A 26095-nucleotide genomic window follows, 5' to 3' on the forward strand; every position below is an offset into this window, starting at 1 on the left:
TTCATCTTCTTCTTCTGTTTGGTACCTCAGTGGATTGAGTGTTGGTTGGGCAGCTTTGCTGTTTGATTATTCAAGTACTGATTTCTTTCAAAGACATACCCAGAAATAATGTTTTACCGGCGCACTGGATATCCATTAGAACAGGGACAAATGACCCATCACAGAAAGATGTAGAAAAATGCTTAGTGTGCAACCAAGCATTTGTGTCATGCTCTCATTCAGTCATTGGACAGCAGCATTAAGCTAATTTCCGGTTCTAGATTAGCAGTGACTGAGTCTGCCTTAGGCAAGTTGATTTGTGTTTGTTTTTGCATTTTCCACTGTTATTTACTGTCTACTATTTTATTTTAGTTTTTAAGGATTTTATTTATTTATTCTTTCATTTTGTACATATGTATGCCACTTGCTTTTTTCTGTTTCTTTCTGTTTATTTATTGTAATTTCATTTTATATTCCAATCACAGTTCTCCCTCCTCCCCCTCCTCCCACCCCTCTCAATTCCCCCCAGTCCACCTCCCCAATCCACTCCTCTCAAAGGGTAAGGGCTCCCATGGTGTCTCAACAAACCTGGCCCATTAAGTTGGGGGCAGGACCAAGCCCCTTCCCTCTTCATTAAGGCACCTGCCACAGGGAATGAATTCCAACAAGCTAGCTCATGTACCAGGGTTAGATGCTGGTCCTACTGACCAGGGCCCCTCAGATAGAACAAACTCACATACAGTGGGCCCAGGAATCTCTACAGCTGTCGATCCAGAGTTCATGAGTTTCCACGAGCTTGGTTCAGCTGTCTCTGTAGATTTCTCCATCATGATCTTGACCTCCCTTGCTCATATATTCCCTCCTCTCTCTCTTCAACTGGATTCCTGGAGTTCTGCCTGGTGCTTGGTTGTGGAGCTCTGCATCTGCTTTCATCAATCACTGGATGAAGGCTCTATGATGACAGTTGGGGTATTCACCAATCTGTGATTACAGGCGGAAGGCCAGTTCAGGTACTCTCTCCACTACTGCTAGGAGTCTTAGATGGGGTCATCCTTGTGAATTCTTGGGCATTTCCCTAGCACCGGGTTTCTCCCTAATCCCATAATGGCTCCCTCTATCAAGATATCTTTTTCATTGTTTTCCCACTCGGCCCCTCCTCCAACTTGGCCATCTTATAATCTCATGTTGATGTATGCGACTTTCCTGTGGGTGCTCAGGGATACCAGAAGAGGACATTGGACATCCCCCTGGTTGTGAGCCTGACATGTGTACTGGGATCTGAGTTCGGGTTCTATGGAAAAGTAGCATGTACTCTTAAATGGTGGAGCCATCTCTTCAGCTCCCACACTAGTAGTCTATATTTCCCTTGAGGCCAGGTTTGGTAAGTTGCATAGGTGGTTTTTCAACTCATGAGTATTCTTGCCATAGCCTCCTGAGTGCTGAGATTAGAGGTGTATGCAGTTCTGCCTTGGCCTTAGTGTCTCTCCTAATTAAACAGGAGCAGTAAGAGTTATCTTAGAGAAATGTTAATTTATAGATATTCCCATTCATAGCCATTTCTTAGTTTGATTTGTATTTTAATTATGTGGATATGGAATTTCTTAAGTAATACATAAAATTCCTACATAGATGTCTATTTTTTTCCCCTTTGGTTTTTTGAGACAGGGTTTCTCAGTATTGCTTTGGAGCCTGTCCTGGAACTCGCTCTGCAGACCAGGCTGGTCTTGTACTCACAGAGATCCTCCTGCCTCTACCTCCCAAGTGCTGGGATTAAAGGTGTGTGCCACTAACATGTGGCCATAGTTGTCTTTTTTAGTACAGCATTTAAAAGAAATTTTATTATCTATATTCGTCATTAATAAACATCCTTAATTATGGTTGAATTATCAACAAACTAACCTAAATACCTGTTTGTTAGATATCTATCACATGGCACCTTCTTTTCAATGCTCACTTAATCCTTATTACCATGAGTTCTCAACCACTAATCTTTCAGATGCTAAAAATGAGTCTTGGGGGAGTTAAATGATTTCCCCACAAGGCCAAGTAGGTAGTAGAAGGTAGAGCTTATATTCACATCGGTAGAGTGAAAAACTAAAGCAACACAGCACTACTACAACAAAACAACTAGTTGTCATCAGTATGAGATTTTGGAGCAAATGTCACAAGTCTGTTTCTTACCAGCTTTATAACCTTGGGCAAATGACTTGACTTTTATGTCGAGCTACTTCAGAGGACATGCTTCAGACTGAGTTGCGGGCATCTCTTTGGCAGCCATGACCTGCATGTTTTTAGCATAGGAAATGGGAGAAGAAACAGGAAAATGAAATGTGAACAAAATGCTCTATCTTATAACATATCAAAATGTTAAATCATCCAGTTTTGGTCACAGAGAATACTAGCGTGATACATGTTACACATTAGACAGAGCTCTGGAGTAGACTGGAATAGTCAGCCTACTACCTATTTTTACATGTATTACACTTTGAGTTGTAGAGCAGGGTATACTCTCTCTCTCTTACACACGTGCGTGTGTGTGTGCACGTGTGCATGTGCGTGTGTGTGCATGCGTGTGTATGCATGCATGCAATCTGTTCATGCCTTCATCAAGCATTTGCTGAGGAATGGCAGTGTGTCCAGGTGCACTGGAATCACGGTGCTGAGAAAGACACAGGGGGCAGTTCCCATCACACCACCTACAATCTGGAGAGGATGAGCAGATGCGTATACACTGAGCTGAAGTACAGTGGGACAGTGAAAAAGTAGTGATTTGGGCTAGGGAACGATTTATGAAGGAGCTGACAAGTGCAGTAAGCAAAGCGTTGGGAAGGGACTTGGTGCCGTTTGTCTTTGTGCTGTTATTTCTGAGAGTACCCGGAGCTGCACCTAACTCACAGTAGGTTCTCTGGAGTGAATATTAGATGAGCATTTGAAAGCTTGAACCATTCCTTTACCTCTGCCTCTCTCAGGCCTTACTTCTCATGTCAGTCACTGTGGCAATTAAAGGGCTCTCGGCTCTGATTCAGATTGCCTGGGTTGAGTTGGTGGCTCTGTCACTCACTAGCTGTTTGACCTTATGTAGGTCCCCTAGTTTTTCCATCCATGCCTCAGTGTCCTTAGCTGTAAAGTGGGGATAACAATGGCACCTGGCATTATTAAATGGCAATAAATGCAGAGAACATGAAATGGAACTAAATACCACCACTATCCATAACCTATGGATACTAACAATTTTTATTGTCATTTAGATGCTATTTTGTCCCTAGGCCTTTATCATTGTGTCTGTGTATGAGTATATGCTGATACTCATTGTTATCTGCAGAAATGATTTTTTTTCCTGTATATATTCTGTTCTTATAGGTAGTATGTTGCTTACCATGGCCTATTCTTGGTCCTAGTTAATGCCACAAGGATCTTTGGCATGCTTCTTGGCAGCTCCTTTAACTTTTGAAGTCACCTCCAGATCCTGGTTTTCCTTCCTCCTTTATTAATGGTTAACAAGCCATTTAATACCCAGCAGGAAAGGCAAGCAAGCCTGAAGACTTGAGAAAATGGCATGTGAATTAGTTGTAAACTCTTTCAGTAAACATTAAATGAGCGGCAATTACTTAAAGTGATTGCTTACATCTCTTTAAAGTATTTAAGAGAAAAATGTGTGCTTAATTCTATTTTAACTGTCAGGAACTTGTTGGAGAAACTTCACTCTAGGGTTTCCCCATCTAGTTTAGTTTGTGACTTCACCCAGGAACTAAGTTTTCTTTGTGAAAATATTGACCCTTGGCCATCTTTCCTTTGAGAGTCAGAAACATGGAAATCTGTGTTTTAATTTATTTCTGGAAAAATAAGATTATTAGGCTAGGCTAGGTAATACCACATGTTTGTTAGTTGGATAATTGCTTGCATTAGAGTACTGGAGTCTGCAACTGAGGGCGAGTAGTAGCAGTGGATGTAGCTTCACCTGTTGGGGTAGGTGGAAGCATTCTTATCATATGTTGTCGGATACATAGAAATGTCGCCTCTCTGATAGAATTGCAAATGAATGCTAAGAATGCACTAGGAGCAAGGTAGTGGATGGGAGAAAGCAGCAAAGCACTCAAGATGTGTGCAGCTGAGAAAACAAAGATGCTGGGATGGAAAGAACAGCCAGTGCAAGAAGGGGTGTGCAGTCCTAGCCACAGCTTTATAGGTGCGTCCGTTATGGAAAGCATCTGCGTATCTTGTCCTTCACCCTGATGTGGGGCAATGTCCTAGACAAATTTCTAAACATGTGTTCTTAGATTTAATTAATGTTTTCAGCAGGTTTTTATTTTGATCTTTTCGTACAGATGTGTCATTGCACTTAGTTCCTGTCCCTCTGTCACCTTCCTCTATTCCTCCCCTCCACCCCCTAATCCTCTTCTCTTCCCCAGCTAGGCCCACTTCTGCTTTCATATCATCTGTCTGCCCATCCATCGTCTGCGTGTGCTTGTACCCATCCATAGTCTGTGTGTGCTTGTACCCGTCCATCGTCTGCGTGTGCTTGTACCCGTCCATCGTCTGCGTGTGCTTGTACCCACCCATCATCTGCGTGTGCTTGTACCCATCCATCGTCTGTGTGTGCTTGTACCCACCCATCATCTGTGTGTGTATGTATCCTTCTATAGGTTCCTTTCCCCCTTTTCATGCTTTTTCATGCTCTGTGCTCTAGCCTACCACAGCCCACACGTGTAGCCTTCCTAAGTGCTTTGAGTAAAATAAATCTGACAACATTATCCTGTTATGGGACAGTGCCTAGGGGATTAGCACATGATGAATGTTTAGTACATGTAATTAGATACATATAACAAATGCATGAAAACACAATTGTAATTCGATTCGGGCATGTAGGCTCTTCTCTTTTGAGACATAAAGTCCTTGATCCCAGAGCATTTTAGTATGTGCACAATTTTTGCACATGATAGATACTCATTAAGAGTCTGTGAATCAACTTGCTAGGCCCATAGTCATCTCTTGCTCATCCACGGAATTGTAGGGACATCAAATAAGCCAAATGTATTAAATAATAATATGTTTGATTTTCTTGGAATTTATAAAATTATCAAGCCAAACAATGACTATCTTGAGAGACTGGAAATTTGGCTGACTTTTCTGGGTTCCTCCCTTTCCCACAGAATTCTTTGTTTTTTTCTTTTTTTCTGTGTCCATTAGTATCAAATCTAAGACCCAGGCAAATACCACTGACTTAGGCAGAGCTGACTTATCCAAGATTACTTTCCTAATAATTCAAACCTCACCTATGTTGAGAAGGCAATGAACTATTTTGAACTGGAAAAGTACTTTGGTTTGGGTTGCGTTTCCAAGCAAAGCAGAAAAATAGAAAGGAGATATTGAATAATCTTTACCCTGATTATGACAAGAAGCTGAAAGGAATGCATGAGAGTTAGTCTCACGAACCTGGACTGAGGTGTATGTAGTCATTGTGAATGCATGGTTCAGACACAAAGGTTAACCTTCTTCAATAGAGGTGGCAGCATGTCTTAGCCGATGTGGCTCCAGCTGCTGCTGGGGTGGGACACTTGTCAAACTAACCTGAAGTATCCCTTTCATCTGGATATTCAGAAAGACATATTTTTACAATAAAGTAAATGTAGAACTGTTTGTTTCAACTGAAAAACCCCTGAGAGTTTGAAGTCAAAGTACAGGGATTTACAGATATTATTTTGAGATTAGGTGAATGCCTGAGTTATCTGAATATAACATAATATACATAATAGACTAAAGGGATGGCTTGTACCCTGCCAAATTCAGTAACAATACTTGTTTAATGAAGAAGCCCTCTGATGCCTTAGCTTTTAGACTTCGTCACTTAACCAGACAGTGATGTTTTCCTACTTTCTGGGCATGAGGCATAGTTGAGGCACCAGTTAGGACCTAGAACTTTGGAGAAGGATGCCTTTAAGAACAACTAGAAATTGCTGTTTTACCAGTTGGAGGTGGCATTATGGTAGTAATTCCAAACCATTTAAAAAACAAAAGTTACGGTCATTAAGTTTTGAAGCCACAAAAGCATGAATCAACATTATAGCCTTGTCTGTATCTCAGTAGGAACTGCTTTCAGCTGAACTGTGGCAGCAAAATAAACGTTTGCAGATGTTTTGACAGAATGCCATCTGAGGGCTTCAATTTATTAGCTCACTGCCTTACTTTAGAAAGGGAGCAGCAGCATTTGAAGTTGACAAGAAAATCCACCCTCTAAACATTCTGGACTTTAGCAAATAATTTCATTTGCAAACCTTTGTAATGTAGAAGTGCAAATGTTTTCATCAGGAATGGAATAGGTTGTTGAGAGATGTGCCTCTACTTACGTCCAACATCTGTTGGACAGGGTTCTACCATGATGGAAATTAAGGAAATGGGTTCATATATCAAAATGACAAGCTAATCACCATGGTGGCAATGGCCACTTTTAAAGCACAGGCCTTTTGTTTTTTTTTAAGCTATCTAGATGACACTGTAAAGTAGTGTCATCTAGAGTGAATCTGTGAATCCCCCCTTTCAGCCTCCCAAGACCTAGGTTATATGTGTGTGCCTCTACCCTGGCTCAGTAGAGCTTGTTCTTATTTTTCTAAGTCCTCAGTGGGTATTTTCTAAATACCCATTGCTTAAGGTTAGGCATGTGTAACCAACCCTAGAAGGTTAGTGTATTACCCAGTATTACCTGTGGTGAATATCTTTTCTGTAGCCTTTGAAAGTTGATGGATGCATCTGGAAATTTTTTTTTCAGATCAGTAGCAATTATTCTCTGCCCAGTTCTTCACACACACACACACACACACACACACACACACACACACACACACGTGTGTGTGTGTGTGTGTGTGTGTGTGTGTGTGTTTCTGTGCATTTTGCCTGATGGTTAAACTGATTTTTAACCCTCAAAGTTAAATCTGACAAGTTTATAGGCTTAGTTATTTGAGCTCTGGAGTGGATTTAGACAGCTTCTCAGGCTATTTAAAGTCAGGGGAAAGTAAATTAAGGACACTAGAATGGATGGCTTGTTGAAAAGTTAAGGAATAATGGCTTAATTCCAAACAGTGCCAAAAAGCTTAGCACTCATCAGCAGACAATTGTAGTATGTCCTTGGGTACTTTGAAGAGAGAAAAAAGAAGTGTTATTAAGATTTCTAACTCGTCTCAGTTTTGAAGAGTTCAAACTAATGACAAGATTGGTTTTTAAGACATGCAGTATGGGCTTTTGAAGAATATTCTGTGTTCATAAACTCATTAGGAAAAGAAATGAAGGGTTACAGTCTGTAACAGGGAAATCTGAGCTTCAATCCCCACAGGCCTCCATCCCAACACCTCTGCCTGTGCCTCCGTTTTGTGGGTAGATGGTTATTCCCACCATGCATTCCTTTCATCATGGTGCTTGTTCTGCCCCTGTAGCTTCTGTTGCTAATCACGTGGTTCATTCCTCATATGATTCCTTTTAAGTACTCAGGGGTGACTTAGTTGGTTAGACTAGATGGAGCTGATTTTTTTTGGCCATAATTGATGAGAAATCCTATAAAAATTATTCATTTTGCAACTCCTTTTGGTAGCTAGTATCTCAGTATCGCTAGTTAGTGTTACTATATACCTTTGACTAAATAACCAGGTAAATATATAATAAAGTTCATTAAGGATTACTTCCTCCTTTCCACCCAAGCTTAGTGATGCTCAGATTCAATTTTGTTTTTGTATTGAAAATCAATTGCTAATCATTCTCAAAGGAGAGACCCAAAGTATGGAATGAATAGTGAACATCAGTAGATCATTTAATGAAATGTCACAATCTTGTCTTTCTGAGTAGATTATTTTAGAATCAGAAGTGGAAATTCTATAATTTCTTTACTCTTCCTGTTATTAATGACAAAAGAGTAGAAATTTAGTCAGAGGGAAAAGAGATGATTTCCTCAGGTGGATTTGGAGTCAGGATTCATTGGATCCAGGTCTTAAATTTCGGATTCCATCCCTCTCCCTATGGTTACTATCAATGGAGGGTTGTTTTAATCTCATGACATAGAGGTGTAGGAAAATATGTGCAAAACCCTACACTTTAACACATCACCCTCTCCATCTGATGAAGGATTAAGTTCCAGGGTTGTGAGAAGGAGCCACAGCAAACACCTTTTTTTTGGTCCTTTTGGGGACTTTAACCATCAATGAGGTTTGGTCATTGTTGACTTATTTCAATGAAGCAACCACTCCCCTCTTCATCCTATATCACAGTAGTTGCATTATTTATTTCACTTTCATATTAACATAATCACTGAGCATATTTCATGTTTACCTTAACATTAAAGATTTTGCCTTCCTTCTTTCATCAGGCTTAAGCGTCTTTCACTGTGTAGGTAGGAGGTCCTGGGTTGACTCTGGTATTTGCCATAAATAATTTATAACTTGGTAATTTTATTCTTAGCCTGATTTTTCAGTAGTTCCTTCCTACCCCCATATAAGGGCAAATTTTAGATGAATGCCTACTTTATAAAGCTCATAAGTCTTTTTATGAATGTAATTTTTAGAAAGGCAAGTTCAAGCTTATGAAGATCTTGAAGAACATCATAAATATATTTATGACAAATATATTTCTAAATAAAACTGATACTTGCTGGATCTAAAGAGGGGATTGTCTTAGAAAAAAACAAAGGCAAACCAAGTTTTATGACTGACATTTAATTAATTGGACATCCTTCCCTCAGTTATGGAGTAGCCATACCTACCATATTACCATACGCTTTAGAAGTCACTAACTACTTTCTCAGCAGTTTCATTATGGACAGGAAACTGTTAGTAATCAATCTCTTTTGAAGTGGCATCTGTTTACCTAACTCTAATGAACTGAAGCTACTTCCAGATGACTTTAAATGATATACATAGGCTTTTAACTTAAGAAAGTAAGAATTGTTGGGTGTGGAGATTGATATATTGTATGGAAGACAATGATTGTTTAGTTTTGTTGACATTACTCTTAAATGTATTGCATGTAGCACACATTAATAGGACTTTAAAGTCCCTAAGCAGTTATCACTCTAATCTATTTTCCATCTGCTTTGTGTAGTTTAATAATTTAGAATGATGTTTATTTCTATAACAAATGAAAGTTCTGTATCCACAAAATGCTTCTAAAATGTAGCTGATTCCACTTAATTATCTACTAAAAATAAACCTACCAAATCTCTATTGAATATTTGAGAAGGTGATTAATAAAATAACACAAGAGCTTACATTGGACTTATGTCTTTCCTATATCGTTTCTTTATTAGTAGAACTCAGGTTTTACAAATGTCTTGGTTTTATTGTTTGGCAACATGAAGTCTTTTGGGTAAATAACCAGGTGAATTATTATCTTTTGGGTGATGATAGGATATAATAACAGGGACTGGCTCATTTACAATGAACATAAATGCATTGACTCACAATTGTGGAGGGTAAGAAGACCAGTATAAGGTGTCCATATCTGGTGTTGGCTTTCTTAATGGAAGGGATCTCGTTGCAGGAGGGAAAGAGAAAGCAAAGTGTTAGCATTGGATTTTTGCTATAACACTATTGGTGCATTCTTGAGGGGCAGAGCTCTTAGGGCCTTGGCATTGTATAAAGGTCTAACCTCTCAATATCAGTGCAGTGGCACTTAAATTTAACATGAGTTTTGGAGGAGGCAGACATTCCAACTGTGTTATGAGGCAAATGAGCATTATACCGAAGCTCTAGATGAATAGTAGGAAGTGTTGGAGAACCTGTTGTAATTTTTCCCTTTGCTGAGAATATAATTAACTTCACAGAAGTTGAGAATCACTGCCACTAATTTTGGACCCTTGACTCAGAACAGAAACAAGGCAGACAAGAAGAAAAGTTTATTGTAGAATCTTGTTGACATTTCTCTTATTACATCCAGAATTCTACCAAGATCTGTAGAGCAATGCCTCTACGAAGAATGTCACTTCTTTTAAAAAGAAAAAAAATTATATACATAATTTTTGTTTTATTCTTTATAACCTGCTTTGAATAGATTGTTTATGTATTAAAATATTAATTTACTTTTTATTTTGTGTGTGTGTGCGTGCATATGTGTGTGTGTGTGTGTGTGTGTGTGTGTGTGCGTGCACTGCACATGTATGGAAATCAGAGAACAACTTGTGGGAGTCAGTTCTCTCCTTCCACTATATAGTTTTAGGGGATCAAATTCTGGTTGCTTGTCTTGGTGTCAAGTTCCCTAACCCACTGAACCATCTTGCTGGCACTTAAATAGATTATTTTGAACCACATTTCTCGATGCTGCTGTCCAGGAAAGATGGGTAAGATTTTTTGGCAACAAGGATAAGACAGAAGTTGTAAAGTTTCCTTAAGGCTTGGTGCCATTCTGTGCTCACACAGAGAGACTGCAGGAAGGAGGATGTCTTCTTTGTACCCACATAAGAAAAGACATCTAATGGCAGCATTAGCAGGGTGGTTGTGACACTATTATTGGAGCTATAAATTTAGCTACTCGGTAAAGAAAATAGTTGCATTTGAGTGAGTCTGTGGAGCTTATTTTGGGAATCTTGAATATTTCCCAGTGTTGATGAGAATCAAGTCTGACTTTAGAAGCCCCAGGGTCTACATTGTGCTGATAATTGCTCTGAGTTGAACCTGGAAAAAGTGCTGATGTATTCACTCTTAAGCAGAGGGATTCATCATTTAAACCTTATCAGGGACAGTTCTGGCAGAGCAAAAAGAAGCGAACTGTTGAAGGAGGGAATTCAGGGAAAATCTCTACTGTGGCTGAGACACATGGAAGGAACTTTGGATCTTGCTGGAGAAGTTTGCTGAGTGGCCATATTCTTAACTATTTGATTCACCAAATGTCCCCTGTTCTGCTTACAGAGAGCCGCCTCCCTTTCCATGCCGCATGCCCGAGGCCTTCCATCCCAAGCCCATTGCTCTGTGTCCATGGCCTTTTGTAGCTGCTCCATCCACCAACATTCAGAGCCATGGCCAGTCTTTTGTGTTTCAGATCTGCCTATTCCAGTCTCTAGATAGCAGTAAAGGCAAGTGCTATGGGGTTGTGTTTGTGTTGGCTGTTGAGGAGGATAATTGAGTTATGTAGTCTCAACTACTTTAGGGGAGTGTCTGGTACTAATTTGACATGAATGTTCTCAATTTAGAAATTCAAAACCTAATTGGTTCATTTTCTGTATAAATATGACATAAATGGTATTTTTAGGAGAGTTGGAACTTACATATAAACAAAGTGAGGAAAGTAAGAAACAGTAATACTTTTTACATTATAGAGGCGATAATTGTTAGCATGTAATTTGTATCCTTTGGGCATTTTTTCTACACACATTATGAATTAGTAAGTCCTGTAAGGACACAATACCCAATTATAACTGGTATAAACAAACAACAACAAAAATGAATTTATTGACTCATGAAAGGAAGAGTCTGGGTATATCTGGACCTTTGGGAGGAAGTAATTTGATCTGAATGAAAGACTAGAGGAAGTTACAAACAGCATCCAGAAGGAATGATTACCCAGGCATGCAGGGTACTCAGTGCTCATAATTTTAACAAGGCAGATATGGCCTAGGTCAAGTGCTTACATATGGATGAATGGGGGTGCTTGGAAGACCTCCTCTTTCTTGAGTTCTTACTTTTTTTCCTGGAAATTTATCTGACATGTTATAGATGTCAAAAGATAAAACTTAGGAGCTCAGGAGGGACAGACCATATTCTGAGCTCTGTACTGACCTTTTGAATTCCCTTTGTCATGTCAATTTAGACTCTCTGGTCCTGCATTTGTTCCCACTTTCTGGTTGCTTGGTACTTAATTATTGCATCCTCAGGAACTTTGGGACTTGACATCCTTGGCAGGGTATTGAGAGTGACTGGCTCCAGTGTAACTATTTGAAATGTGGTATCCCCATCATAGGGTGTTTGCAGACAGAGAGCATTAATTGGGCCTTCTTTTGGAGTTCAAAGGATGAATATTCCTTGTAGACCCAACAGATAACTTGGAGATGGATTTTTCATGGGCTGTGATGTACATACAACTGGGTCCAGAGTCAGTGTCTTCTATGTAAGAGATAGTTCAATAGGGTTCTGAAACCCATGTTCTTAGGGATGTTGAGTATCTCCAGATGGATAATAATATCATGGAATATTAAAGATAATTGTCATACTTGACAGCTTTCTGTGAGTGTGAGTTTATTAATACACAGATTCCCACATAGGTTTAAAATGATCTGTTTTTAATGAATGCTACTGGGCAATTTATTTATTGGGTGATTTAAAATACAAAGAGTAAATTTCTAATCTACCCATGTAGAGCCTGTTAGCATATTAATAAATAATAACTTTTCTTCTAGATTGACTGAGGCACAGCAGGTTAATGAGTAGATTACCTCCAAACTTGGATTCCACCAAGACTAATAGCCACTGCCATTGGTGTGTTTTCACCATTTGTAGAGTTATAATACTTTGTTGATTTAATTATTTCTTATAAATGTGACAATGGAATTTGAGGACTTACATGTATGCAGAATATATATGTATATATGAATATATACATAAACACATACATACATCTAATTATCATATGTATCATCCATCTCTATATAAATGTACTTTAAGAGTTCTATAATGGCTTGGCAATAAAATAGCCTTTATGATATCTACTTTGAAATTTTGATCTCAGAATGAGGAACAAACATGAATATTTAGTTCTAGAACTCAGCAGGTAGAGGGGAGGATTATCTGTTAATAAAGGACACTTAGGCACACAGGGAGACCCTATGTCAAAACAAATAAACCAACTAGCAACAAAAAATGAATCTTCAAATATTAACTGTGTCAACCAGCTGATAACAGCACACTGATAACTTACATAAGGTTATTGCCTTTCGTACTGTGGTCTGAGAGCTAAGACTTTGCTCAAGTCCTCATTTAACCCACAGAAGGTAGTTTGTATGCAGTCCTGCCCTTCTCAGAATGAACCGCTCATTATATCCATTATTCCTATTAGAAACATTATTTTTTTTTGGTAGCCCTCAGGGTGGCCACAGTGGGATGCTTCCCAGACTGAGAATAAAGGGCACATTCACAAATTGTTTTGGGTGGATAATGAACCAAATGTTCAATTAACTTACTTCAGGACTGTTTCATATGCCAGGGTGATTTCTGCCTCTTCTGAAATCTAATCCGTTCCTGTCTGTACTGTTCATATGGCACTCTGACCATGTTTTTCTTTTGATTAATCTCATTGTAAAAACATGAGTGCAGTGGCTAAGAAATGGGCATGGAATAGCTTGGGGTCAGAGGATGAGATCATATCATTGGCTCATATGATCTTGGTGAAGTCCTTTATCATCTTAAAACTGTTTCCCTGTGTATGATATAGGTTTAAATAAAGTGGCTGATGTAATAATGTACCATCTGACATAGTGTAACTCTTATGTAGTAACAAACACCTGACATAAAGATATTAGTTATTGCCTATTTTTGACTTGTTTATTTTTTGTGTATATGAATGATTTGCAGTATATTTGGGAACCACGTGTGTGCCTAATAGCAGGGGAGGCAAGAAGAGGGTGTTGGGACTTTGGGATTGGATTGAGCCACTATTGGTAACTGAACCCAGGTCCTCTGCAAGAGCAGCTAGATCTCTTAACCACAGAGCTGTCTCTCTAACCCTACCTGGTACATTTTTACTGAAAGCATTTTCTCTGTCACGTATTATCTTCTCATCTCTGAATTCCCAAGGCCAGGGGTGTTTTTATAAGAATACTTTATAATCTTTTAATAAGTATTATATCATATGACATATTTCACAAATATGGTTATTCCTTTATAGCCACAGACTCTGACAGAATTTAACCTTCATGTATCGAAATAGCAATGCCGGCGATAGTTGTATCTGATTAAACATGTACAGACCTTTTTCTTATTCCATAAACAACACAGTGTAACAACTGTTTGCATGGGGTTTTCATTGTATGAGGTATTTTAAATAGTTGAGGTGTGAAGGAACGCACTGGAGAGAATGCGGGTTTTATACAAGTACGTTGCTGCTTTATGAATGGGACTTGAGCACAGGTGGATTTTGGTATCTGGAAAGTGGAGAGCATGAAACTAGTTTCCGGTGAATTCTAGAGGATGATTGTGTTTGGGTTACCAGGTCTTAATTTCCATTTTGCTATGTTACATCATTTTCTAGGCAGCACTTGAAAAATAAAACACAGACAATCCATAGCCAATTCCCTCTTCTGAGGAACTGGTTCAGGTCATATATCTTTATGCTTTCATTTCTCCATTGTCTTACACATTTCTTCATCTGTTCTTACTTGCATAACTTGACTGTTCCCAAGGTAGGCTTCAAGATCTGTTTGAGTGAGGGACGAGCCAGGAGGGCTTGCCAGATGAGGTGTGCAAAGACAAAATGCAGCAAGGACAAAAACATGGAGGAGGTGGTGTGTGTATATACTGTAATAGAGACATACACATTGATAAGCTTTGTCAGGGGCGGGGGGGGGGTAGTGGTTCCAGCAAAAGGAAGCTACTTAGTTATGGTGTATTTTGTTTTATTTGGGGATTATTTAGCCTTGAATGACTGCTGTGTTTTCATGTTTGCAGCTAATCAAGGTAGATTTAAGGGGAAGGGGAGATTAAATCCACTCTCCAAAACTTAGATAACTTTGTTTAAAATAGAAGGTTCACTTTGCGAATGGTTGCGTTTTTATGTACTAGGAAGTAGTCAAGTTTTAGTCAGCCATCTCTAATTTATTAATTCAGTGTAGAAGGTAGCAACTGTGTGCACAGTTCTGTGTTGCTCTCTGAGGAGGGCATGTAAACACAGAGCCTGCCATCCTGGAGGACAGTGGACTGACTAAGTCACCTCTGCAAAGCTAGGCAACACAGGGCAGGTTGTATGCTTGTTCAGAAGAAGGATCTTGTATAGTTGTTACTGTTGCTTCTGGGGCTAGGATAACGGAGAGTTCCATTTCTCTAAGACTGGCTAGTATGGGTTATTGGAAAAGATAGAATTCTTTTTTATTTATTTCTGAAATAATACTGTATTTTTATTTTAAAAATTATCTTACAAAGTAACAGGTTTCCACATGGGATATCATAGATATGCCTTTTTGAAGAAATATATTCATTTAAAAATTTATTTTTTTAACTTTTATAATATTTTCTTTCTGATAATAATTTTTCTTGATACTTGAGAATTATCTCATAAATATGTGCAATGAAACACGATCATATTCACCCCTAATTTGTCCCCTTCAGCTTCTTCTTACTTCTCCCAACATGACTCTCTCCCAGCTTCACGGCCTTTCTTTCTTTTTATATGATCCACTAAGTGCAATTAGTACTGTCCATAGGTGTATGGGTAGGGGCCCTTCACTGGAGCATCTGCCAGTGAATATGAAATCTATCAGGAGACAAATCTGCCGGGGGCCTTACATTGAAACAGAGTCATTCTTTGTCACTGACCAGCTAGCAACTGCCAGTAACTCCTCAGTCATAGGTGGGTCCTAAAGAGCCCCTCCCCTGCTTGTGCTGGAATTTTGGCTGGATTGATCTTGTTTGGGACACCATAGCTAGTGTGAGTTCTTGAGAGCAATAGCCTTATCAAGTCCAGAAGTCCACATTTCACAGAATTCCTCCCCATTATCTGGCACTTATTTATTTTTATGAGCTTTATTTGGAACACTTCAAATAAATAAAAAATATTGCACACCAATATTATCTAGACCCAAAGTCTTCCTAATATACAAAGTCCATCTATACTACACAACTTAGTGATGCTATAAATACAGTTAGAATTAGCATTTGAATTCCAATTCTAATGACTCTTACATCCTTTTCGTCTCTTCTGCAAGTTTCCTAAGTCATGATGATGGTGATGGTGTTGGTGGTAGTGATGGTAATGGTGTTGTTGTTGGTGGTGATGGTGGTGGTGGTGGTGGTGGTGATAGTAGTGGTGATATTGGTAGTGGTGGTGATGGTGTTGGTGGTGATGGCAATGGTGGTGGTAGTGGTGTGTTAAGAAGAATGGTCATTTGGGGATGAGCACTGAATCTCTACTCAGCGTTTTGACTAGTTCTGCATGTCATCACTGACTACTGAAAAAAAAGCTTCTCTGATCAAGGTTGTGAGTAACCCATATTTATAAGTATAAACATAAATATTTAGAAGGCAATTTGATAAAATGTCCATTTAGCCAAAAAATAATACTTCCTCAGCCAGGCTTTTGACCATGCTTATATTATCATGCATAAAATTGCCTCCTTTGGAGCAGGGATCAAATCCAGTCAGAATATAGTCCCCCCTAATCAGTTAGAACTCTTAACTGGAAAACTAAGAGAGGAGAGGAAAAGTTTTCAAATGTTTCCTCTAGGAAGAAATAAAAGAACGGATGAAGAAACGGGCAGGCATACTCTGGAGATAGTTCTGAGTTTTTGTGGGAAACAAGATGGACAAACATATACATGGGGCCAGTGTGGTATAAAGACGAACTGAAGCACTCATGAGTGATCGCCCTCTCTCGTTTCTGACTGGTGCACACTGACTGCCCCGATGAGCTCTAAGGTGAAGTTCAGGTTCACGAGCAAAGATGTGCTGATGTGTAGTGATGCCTGCTGTGGGTGCCACTGGTGTGGGCAGCGTCCCTGCCGCGTGTTTGCATGCCTTCTCGTCACAGAGCGCTTGGGAGCACGTGTCTCCCACTAACCGAGACGGACAACTTGTCGTTCGGCATGTAGGCAACACAGTGACGTAGGAACCGCTGAGAAAGTCTGCAGTTTTTCAGAAGGCCAAAGTGTGTTCTGAGCAGAGGGCGATTCAGTGGAAAAGTGATGCTGAGAAGTGTCAGTTTCACTGCTCCAGGCAGAGCCACCGAACTGTTTGTTAGTTTTTCTTCCCTCTTCTCTGTCATGCTCTGTCTGCTCTTCACAGTCTCTTTATGAGGATGCTATTTTAGTTATTACTTAGAATCACAGTTCCTTTGGATGGAATACAGGACCATGTTCTGACATATGTTCTGCCTGGGTCCAAAAGGGTGAAAGGGCTTGTTATTCCCCCTTGTTCTCGTTGTTTCCAATAAAGCAGGCACACTTTGTGCTCTCATTCCCGAAGCCTCTTGATTCACTGAAGCAAACCATGCATACCTTTGGCAGTTTTGTTTTCTGTTTTATATATTTACAACTTGCCATGGCTCTGAAAGCCGTGACTATAAGGTAGTGTTTTTTTGTTTTGTTTGTTTGTTTTTTTACAAGTCACATTGGCAAGTGTCAAGACTAATTTTGGCCCTATATTCACCACTGTCCTCCCGTGTTGCAAGTGAGGAATTTGAAAAACAAGGGGTTAATTAACATGGGTCAGGTCTCAGGGCTGAGATGTGTGCCGTGCTAATGCATGCAGTCTGGTTCCAGAGTCTGGACTCTCAGTGCGGTGCTGTCTCCTGTTTTCATTCCTTATTCCAACATGCTACTTCATGACACGGGATTTTGGGATTTTGCTCCCCAAAGGGTTATCTCCTGGCTGTTCGCAGGTCTGTACTTAACAAATAAGTTAATCTAGGCATGGCACCTAGAGACTAATGTGGGGGGATGTGACAGTCTTCCATCCGTTCTGCCGAAGCCTCAGTGAAAGATTGGTGTTTTCCTATGCTGGCAATGCCAGACCAGAGAGTGGTGTTCTGTGGATGATTGCCATATAGGAACGTGACCCTCAGTGCAGGAGACTCACACACACGTACACACACACACACACACACACACACACACACACACACACACACTTTATTATTCTGTGCTAGAAGTCTGGACAAGTCTACCTCACATTTCTAGGAAGGTACAAAAAGTCAGTTGATTATTTAAATCTAGACTTCCCTTCCTGCATGCTCCTCACTATTTTTTTTTTTTGAGACAATATATCACTATGCAGCTCTGGCTGGCCTGTGAATCACTCTGTAGACCAGGCAGGCCTCAAACTCACAGAGATTCACCTGCCTCTGCCTCCTAGTGCTGGCATTAAAGGTGTGCACCACTACTCTCAGCTGCCTTTGGGGTCTCTGATGTAAAATGATGGTAACAAGTGGTCCACACTTGTGAACTCCAGTTCTGAAAGCAGCGTGCTGATTAAGATGACCAAACTTTTAGTAATGTGACCATCTTGGTCCCCAGAAACACTGTTCACACCCCCGAGTTCTTCCCATCATTTCATTATCATGCCTCCTTGGATGTCCTATTACAGTGTCTCCTCTAATTTTGTGATTAGAAAGGCATCGTAAATATTTTACACAAAAGTCCCAAGGCTTTATATATTTTCTTCTTGAGACATTGAGAAAATTCAAAGCTATTTTGTTCTAATTATAGAAGTAAAACTAAGTCATTGTACTGTGCCTCACTATGCATTCAATTGCCTTAATTTAATGATTTGCGAACACACTTAACAAATATTTCTTTTCTCCGTTCATGTGTGAACTTATTGATTTACTTAAAAAATTAATCAGTCTCTTAGTTGATGTCTATTTCCTCTACTTGCATGATGAGAACAGGGATCTTTCTGTCAGAGTTCTGTTTACTATGTAGAGCCTGAAGCTAAGCCCACTTAAGAGTGCAGACAGTGCTTAGTAAACAGTAGCTGAATGAATGCATGAATAGTAATAGATACTTCATGATTTAGAAAAAGTAAATGGAAGAAAACAGTGCTAGAAATAAACCCCGTAATGTTTAAAGTATACTTGTTAAGTGAAAATGTGCCTGTAGATCGATGCAGTACTTGTCCAATGACCTGGTGTTGCACTAATGAAAACAGTGACCAGACAAGCTTGAATGAGCTCAAGGTACCCTCAACATCTATGGGAAAGTCTCGTTTTTCCTAAAACATTTTCAAATCATTAAGATCTCTTGATGTTAACTCGAAGAGTACTGGAAAATTGGAAGGGCAAGCTAGTATTTACTTAGTCTGTAATAATTTAAAACATTAGAAGCATCAAGAATGTAGTGGGTTGTTTCTTCATAACATCTTACTGGGTTAGTGAATAATACTTACCTTCTCACAATGCTGTGTCTTATGGACCAGAAAGTCTGTTCTTTTCTCCTGGTGACCATTGGAATGTTCTCTAAGTTTGGATCAGCATCTGTTGTTTTTTGTTTTTCCTGCTTTGTGTGGCAAGAGAAGGCCTCCTGATTTTCATTAAGGCAGGGTCGTTGTTTTATTACAACTATACTCATGTGTGTTAATGAGCTTGCCTTCACTAAGTTCCCGGGTGCATCTGAAGTTCCCCCACATGGTGAGTGAAAGCATGTCAGCATTCCATTGACCTGAATGTCTCTATACACGCATTTCCTTTGGTTCAGAGTTTTCTTCTGATGCCACCATCTTTTGTTTGTGTGCTTCACTTTCATATTGGTTGACCAGTTCCCTTTTGTGGATTATCTGGGTCAAGTGGATTTCTCCTGAGGAGATGTGAAGACCACACACTTTGATGTTGGTGTGTGAACTGAATCATGAGTGTTCAGTGGCCAGTCACTGATAGACTAAAGAAATAATGGGATTGACTAGTGATCAAAACTCCCATTTGCTAGTTATGTAGTGATTCATGGACCAAAGAGCTAGCAGCAAGGTTTATACTTAATGCAAGAACAAGTGGATATACTGTGTTAACTGAAATGCAAACTGTACTGTTGAGGGACTAGTGTCATTTAACTAGACGGTGAAAACTTTAATAACATGCATGTGGGCATGAGCAAAATTGAGCTGCCTAAATCTTAGACTTTCTCTTGTAACATACACTTAAAACAATACTAAAGTAGGACCAGTTTATGCCTGTGATTGCTTTTCTCATTTAATTTTATGTGGTTTATATGCCATAAGTTAGCAATTTTGCTTCATGTTTTATTCAATGGTATTTGCATGGAAATCCCATACATGAATACTTTACTTTCACTCTCTTCTCTTTTCTTTTTGTGTGTGGGTATATATATATACATATATATATGTCTATATATATGTATATACATATATATATTTCTGAACACACAGGTGCATGTATGTGAGTGTGCCCTCATTCATGGAGATGTGTGTAGAGATGAGAGGCTGATGTCAAGTTGCCTTCCTCAACTGCTTGTCAGTCTTCCCTCCTTCCCTCCGTCCCTCTGTCCCTCCCTCCCTTCCTCCCTCCTTTCCTTTTTTTTTTCCAAGACAGGGTTTCTCTGTGTAGCCTTGACTGTCTTGGAACTTTCTGTGTAGATGAGGCTGTCCTTGAACTCAGAGGTCTGCTTGCCTTTGCCTCCCCAGTGCTGGGATTAAAGGTGTTACTCTGCTTCTCCATCCTATTTAGTGAAACATGGTGTTTCACTAAACCCTGGACTTTCTGTTTTGTGTAGACTGACTGGTCAGAACACCCCCCCCCCACCCCACACCCCTAGTATTTGCCTGTCTTCCCATACCAGCACTGGAGTTACAGATGTGTGCTACCACACCCATCTTTTTATATGGGAGTTGGAGATTCAAACTCAGTTCTTTAAGCTTGCGCAGCAAAAACTTGAGCCACTGAACCATCTCCCTGCCTACTTTTTTTTTTTCTAATGCAAAGGAATTGAAATGGGGATCCCGAGCATGCTAAGCAAGAACTCTGTACTTGAGTCATGTCTCCAGCCCCTTCCGCGTCATAGCTGATGCCTACATGGTGTTTTGTTGTATGTTTGTATCATGCTTTATTTAACTGATCTTCTTTTCTTCATATTTAGGATTTAAATTTTTCTCAATTGTAAACAATACAATCAATTTTATATTAAAATATTTGAAGTAACTTATATTTTTAAATGACTGTAATTTTAGTAGAAGAACTCCTGGATTATAAAAATATGCTTTCAAAACATTTTTATATAATTCTAAATTTCCATTTAGAGAGTACTTTGTTCATGAGATTCTGGGGATATGAGTGCATGACTCGTAAATACTGATCAAGGTCATTCTTTTTCCATCATTTCCATTTTAATAGATAAAGAATGTATTTTATTTAATAATTAGCTTTTATTACTGAATTGACTACTTGTGAATTTTTCTTTTAGTAATTATATTTTGGTCGGAACTATCTTAGTCTGTCCTGCATTTCTATAGATTTCAGATGGTAGGGATTTACATGTTTTCCTAGGTTGTTTGACATATATATTCTGCATGTTTATATGTATATATGCAATCATCTATTTATAATATATATCAGGTTTGCTTTCTCATGGATTTGACATTCTTGGTTTTATTAAGGCATATGGAAGTATACATAAACCTTAGTTTTGTGATGTGACCTCCAAGTGTTAGCTCCTCTCTTTAAAGAGAATAACCCATAATCCGAATGAAATTCTAGTTAATTTTTCATTGCGTGATTTCAGGAGATGGGGTCAAAAGGAGCTAGTAGGCCATTCAATTATGTGCTTAAGTGTGTTGGAAAATGTTCTTTTTCCTCCCCTACCTCAGGTGTACAATATTTTACTTGGACTTGTTTTTCAAGTGCAGTCAAGTGTGACTAAACATTTTTGGATACTGCCATTAAGTAAAGAAGAGACCCATCTTGTTAAATATTCCTTCATCAGCTTTACGGTTACCCAGTCACAGGCAGCGAGGGACCTGGGTGGGCAGAGGGAGGGCAGGTGGTTGACCTAAGGAATCTCAGGATTGGGGTACTCTGTCATCCCTCCCACTGCTACTTGGAGAAGTGATTGGTTCAGACTGATTTCTGTCTCATAATTTTGGATAGGTCATAAGTGAGGAGGAGGGGAAGTCATGAGGTTGGGCCTCAGCTCATTTGAGGGCTCAAGGTTCTTTCTCATAAACCATACAAGACTAGACCGCTGCCCTTTTGGAAAGGGTGGAGAACTGAGATATAGTTTGGCTCACAGGAGTAGAGAGAGCCTTTGATTCCTCTTTGGCTTTGAGTTGAAGATAAAGGATGTCCATTGAAATTGTGGAAGGGAAGCCCAATAATCTTGGGGAGAGAGGAAGAACTCGAAGCTACACTTTCCTCAGGGTTTTCCAGCCAATGTTTAACCGCAGTATTTTCACTTCTGCAGTCTCTCCTGCCGCAGAACGCATCCGATTCATCTTGGGAGAGGAAGATGACAGTCCCGCGCCGCCTCAGCTCTTCACTGAACTCGATGAGCTGCTGGCTGTGGATGGACAGGAGATGGAATGGAAGGAGACAGCGAGGTGAGACATGGCTGATGGAATGCAGGGCTGGCCTGGGGAAGCAAGTGTAGGGCAAATGGATGAGTGCTGCCTTCTCTGGCCTTAGCATCAGGTGGTTGATGGTGTGACACTGGGCTAGAAAATGGGTAGTTCTGTTTCTTCTGTCATCGGACATTAATGTGGATGCAGGATACCTCCTGTTCACTTCTGGAGCATATTTTATTAATCAGGCCTGTAAGGATTTGACTTTTGTTGACAGAGAAGTCAATCTTAATTCGTAGGCTATTTAATGGTAAAACATAAGGGTGATAATAAACTCTATCACCCCAAGGCTGTGGCCAAGATATATCTCTACATGCGATCATATCTTGTGTTATCCTCTGGGATGCTGCCTATTCCAAAACAGAAGTGGTTCTGGGGAGAAAATCGTAGCTCTAAGACAAAGATGGTGTAATTTCAAGCCAAAGCTCCATTATCTTCTAAATTTTCAGCTAAAATCAAGTGGAAAGTTTATCTGAATTTAGAAGTTAGATACCTCAGTTTAATTCTATACTCTGTCCTATTACATGACCCTGTTTCTTCATCGAGTGAATAATAGCACTTACTACATGTGATTATGCATGCAGACTTATAAAATATATACTATTTGGATATAATATGTGATATATGTATAATACCTTGAATATTTGTGTGGACTTGATTTGTAAATTGTTCAATGCTTTGCAAGTTTCTGAGGTTCCAGGAATCACAGCTGAGACTTTCATAGATATTTACTTACATATTCCAGATTGAATCTCCTGTAATGTGTACTAACAGGATGCACCTCAAGTCTATAAAGCATCTCCCAAAAGTAGGATACTGGAGCAAAGGCTGTTTCTTATTAGCATTTTCCATTTGTTCCTTTCTTTCTTTGTGGAGTGAGGCCCATGCTCTTACTACTTGAGGAGTCTTAGTCTACTGTTGGCTTTGCTGTTCATTAGTTAGCTCAGTATAGATGGTAGTCTTCTTGAGCCTTAGTTTCCTAGTATGTCAAGAGAGGGTCTTCCAAGATTTCCTCTTCTCTATTTTCTTGTTCTAAAAGTTCCTTCTTCTGTGTATGTTGGTTTAATCGGGAGTACCTCTTACGTAGCTTTTGGCCTTTTCATGTTGAACTATTTGTTAATAGTTATCATTGACGAGAGCACAGGAATGGCTTTGTTCTTTGTTTCTTGTCAAATGTTGGATACCCATTAATTTACATGACCCTTGATCTCAGCAATGTGAAAAAACACATTTCACTGTGTAGGCAACTCAGTGTTGAATGAAATAGTTATAATGTTTCTATTTTTGGTTCATTTTGGTTCAGGGAGGATACCAGGTATCCTCTGTAGCCCAGACTTGTTTTGAACTCATGGTGATTCTCCTGCCCCAGACTATTCAGTACTGAGATTACAGGATTGAGTTATGATGCTTGGTCATATGGGAATCTGAAAACCAAGATGGCCAAACATTCTTTACCTCCTTTAAAGTATATTTTAGGCAAGCTATGTATTTTGGTGATGTAATTCTAGAGAAACTTCGGATAACTTCTTCTATTTAGGATCATTATGACTATTTCTAATTGCATTTCTGATATTGCTTTCCTTATTACATGAATTCATTCAAAGTCAGAGATCATCTTGTCCTGCTTACTATAGCATTCTACTAGCTTTGAAGTGCCTGCTCATAGAATCTGCTCATAAATATGTGTTGAATATTTAACCGGTGGAGAATGAATTGCTTTAAAAATAACTATTCTTTTGAGTGTTTTAGTTAACATACAAATTAATAGTACTCATTATGACATTTCCATACTTGTATGTAATTGTATTTTAATAGAAAATTAGTTATCATCCCTTCTGCTGTGGTCTGACAGAGTACCCAGTACATCCATCCTAAAGCTCAGGGGAGGCCCTGTGCTTCAAAGCTCATGAGATTTCTCAATATACTGATGGCATCTGCATTTATATCTCTAGACTTCCTTCCTTATTTAATTGGCATTGAGTAATTGGAGGGCTATTAGCAGTCATAATGTTATTACATCCAAATCTGCTCCTCCTACATATTTCTCCATCTCAGTACACGATTTCATTCTCTTGAATACTTCAGCCAGGACACCAGAGTCTTCCTATCTCCCACCTCGATTACACCTGTTTTCTGATCAATTGACACATTTGATTTCACTCTATGAAATACTCAGATATTTTAGTATCTCATCACATTTCCTGCTTCAGGCCTGGTTCCAGCTCTGCGAAACCCTCCAATTAGCTGGTCTCCTTATACCTGCCTTTATTTTGCTTATAAACTATCTATCCCAAGGTACTCGAATAGCCTTCTGTCTCTTTTCCTGTAGTTCAGCCTCGTGGAGCCCTAGTGGCCAATTGTACTATTCTCTGAGGGACTCTGTACTTGGCACCACCTTGTGCCTGTGTCCCCTCAGTTATCTACATGGCACACTTGCTTACCTCTTTCAGGCTGTTACTCATATATTACCTGACTTTTGAGTTAAAACATTTGCCTATACCTCCTGTCCCAGGTCCTCCCTTATATTTTTGACCTTTGCACTCATTGTCACTTAGTGTATTATCTACCTTGCTATTATGTCTTCCTAATGGAGTTAAATCTCTGAGATGGCAGGGATTTTCACTTTCTTGTTCCGCACCCTGCTCCTTATGCCCAGAACTCCCTGCCTCATAGCCATACTCACGGAACAGGGTGTGTAGAGAATTGAAATCTTGGTTCTGAGTGTGCTGTCCCATCTGAATTCTATGGAGAGCTTTGGCAGTGATTATGCTTCTGGGAATATTTAGATCTCCCGTAATCTGTACTTCTTGTGACACACACTCCGTCAAAATGTTTCTGTAGTGATGTTTGACTTCCATTTGTGATGTGCATTTTCCAGCCACAATAAAATGTCCAACCCCCTATTAAAAGGCCCCAAACCTCCCAAATGAATACAAATTAAGTGCCTAGAAGAGAGCAATTCCATATGTGATGATGTGGCATGATTTTTTTTTCTGGTTGACAAATATGTTTGACATTTTTTTCTTTCCTTTGAAAATTTCCATTGATAGACACTTTTTTTTTGGACTGTGTGTGGCAGGGTCTCACACATGCTAAACAAGGGCCTTCCTGCTGAATTACATGCATTCCACCAAGAGCTGATAGCAGATAGACAGTTTTATTTCAAAGAAAGCTAAATATCTAGACTTTTCAAACCAGCTGTAGTTTCTAGTGCAGGCCTAGAGCAAATATCATTCTTTTTTCCCCTTTAAGGTTTGTACTTTTCAGTTGACTAATGATTTTATTTAATAAGAATATCCTATAGTAAGCTTTGGCATTACTGTGATTTGAATCCGACTTTAGAAATTTTAGGTTGGTCCTATTCCTCACATAATGAAAATGTTTTCAGGACTAGAGAAGATGGCCCCTTTGAGTCTGAGAAAGTAGAGTAGTTATGAAACATTAGCAGCAAGAGAAGCCTTTGCTAATGGATTTAAAGTGGCCGTAAGCTCCATGTCTTCCTTTTCACATTTCCTCCCATTTTGTCTTTCCTAGAACTTTAAAATTTCCAGTGGCTTTTCCAAAATAGGGCACAAGCTGAAGACTGTGCAAAGGGTAGACTTCTCATGTTTGAAAAGTATGATTGACTGATGGAGGTACAGTGTTAGCCTTCTTAGAGGGCACCTTTGCAATGTGTAGTCATTGGAAAAAACAACATTGAGTATAGCTGCAGTAATTAAGATGGAACCACTTGAAGTGGTGAAGAAGCCTGTACCCCTCACCGAAAATCCGTGAAGCTGGCCTTGGTGGCCTGCAACTACCATCCCAGCACTGGAGGGGTGGAGTCAAGAGAACTGGAGGCTCATGACTACATAATGAGTTTGAGGCCAGCCTGGAATAAATGA

At 39.4% G+C, this 26095-nt stretch overlaps 1 protein-coding gene across 4 annotated transcripts in view; it reads left to right on the plus strand.

Annotated features, from left to right (window-relative positions):
• Slc4a4 (solute carrier family 4 member 4) overlaps positions 1–26095 on the plus strand; it is a 397268-nt gene that overhangs the window by 183581 nt on the left and 187592 nt on the right. For all 4 annotated transcript variants that reach the window (XM_040747371.1, XM_040747372.1, XM_040747369.1 and 1 more), the window contains one exon: positions 22055–22190. In XM_040747371.1, the coding sequence (XP_040603305.1) occupies positions 22055–22190 (136 nt within the window). The remainder of the gene's footprint in view (positions 1–22054; positions 22191–26095) is intronic.

Source organism: Mesocricetus auratus, unplaced genomic scaffold (genome assembly GCF_017639785.1).
Source record: "Mesocricetus auratus isolate SY011 unplaced genomic scaffold, BCM_Maur_2.0 Super-Scaffold_100006, whole genome shotgun sequence".
Taxonomy (NCBI): Eukaryota; Metazoa; Chordata; class Mammalia; order Rodentia; family Cricetidae; genus Mesocricetus; species Mesocricetus auratus.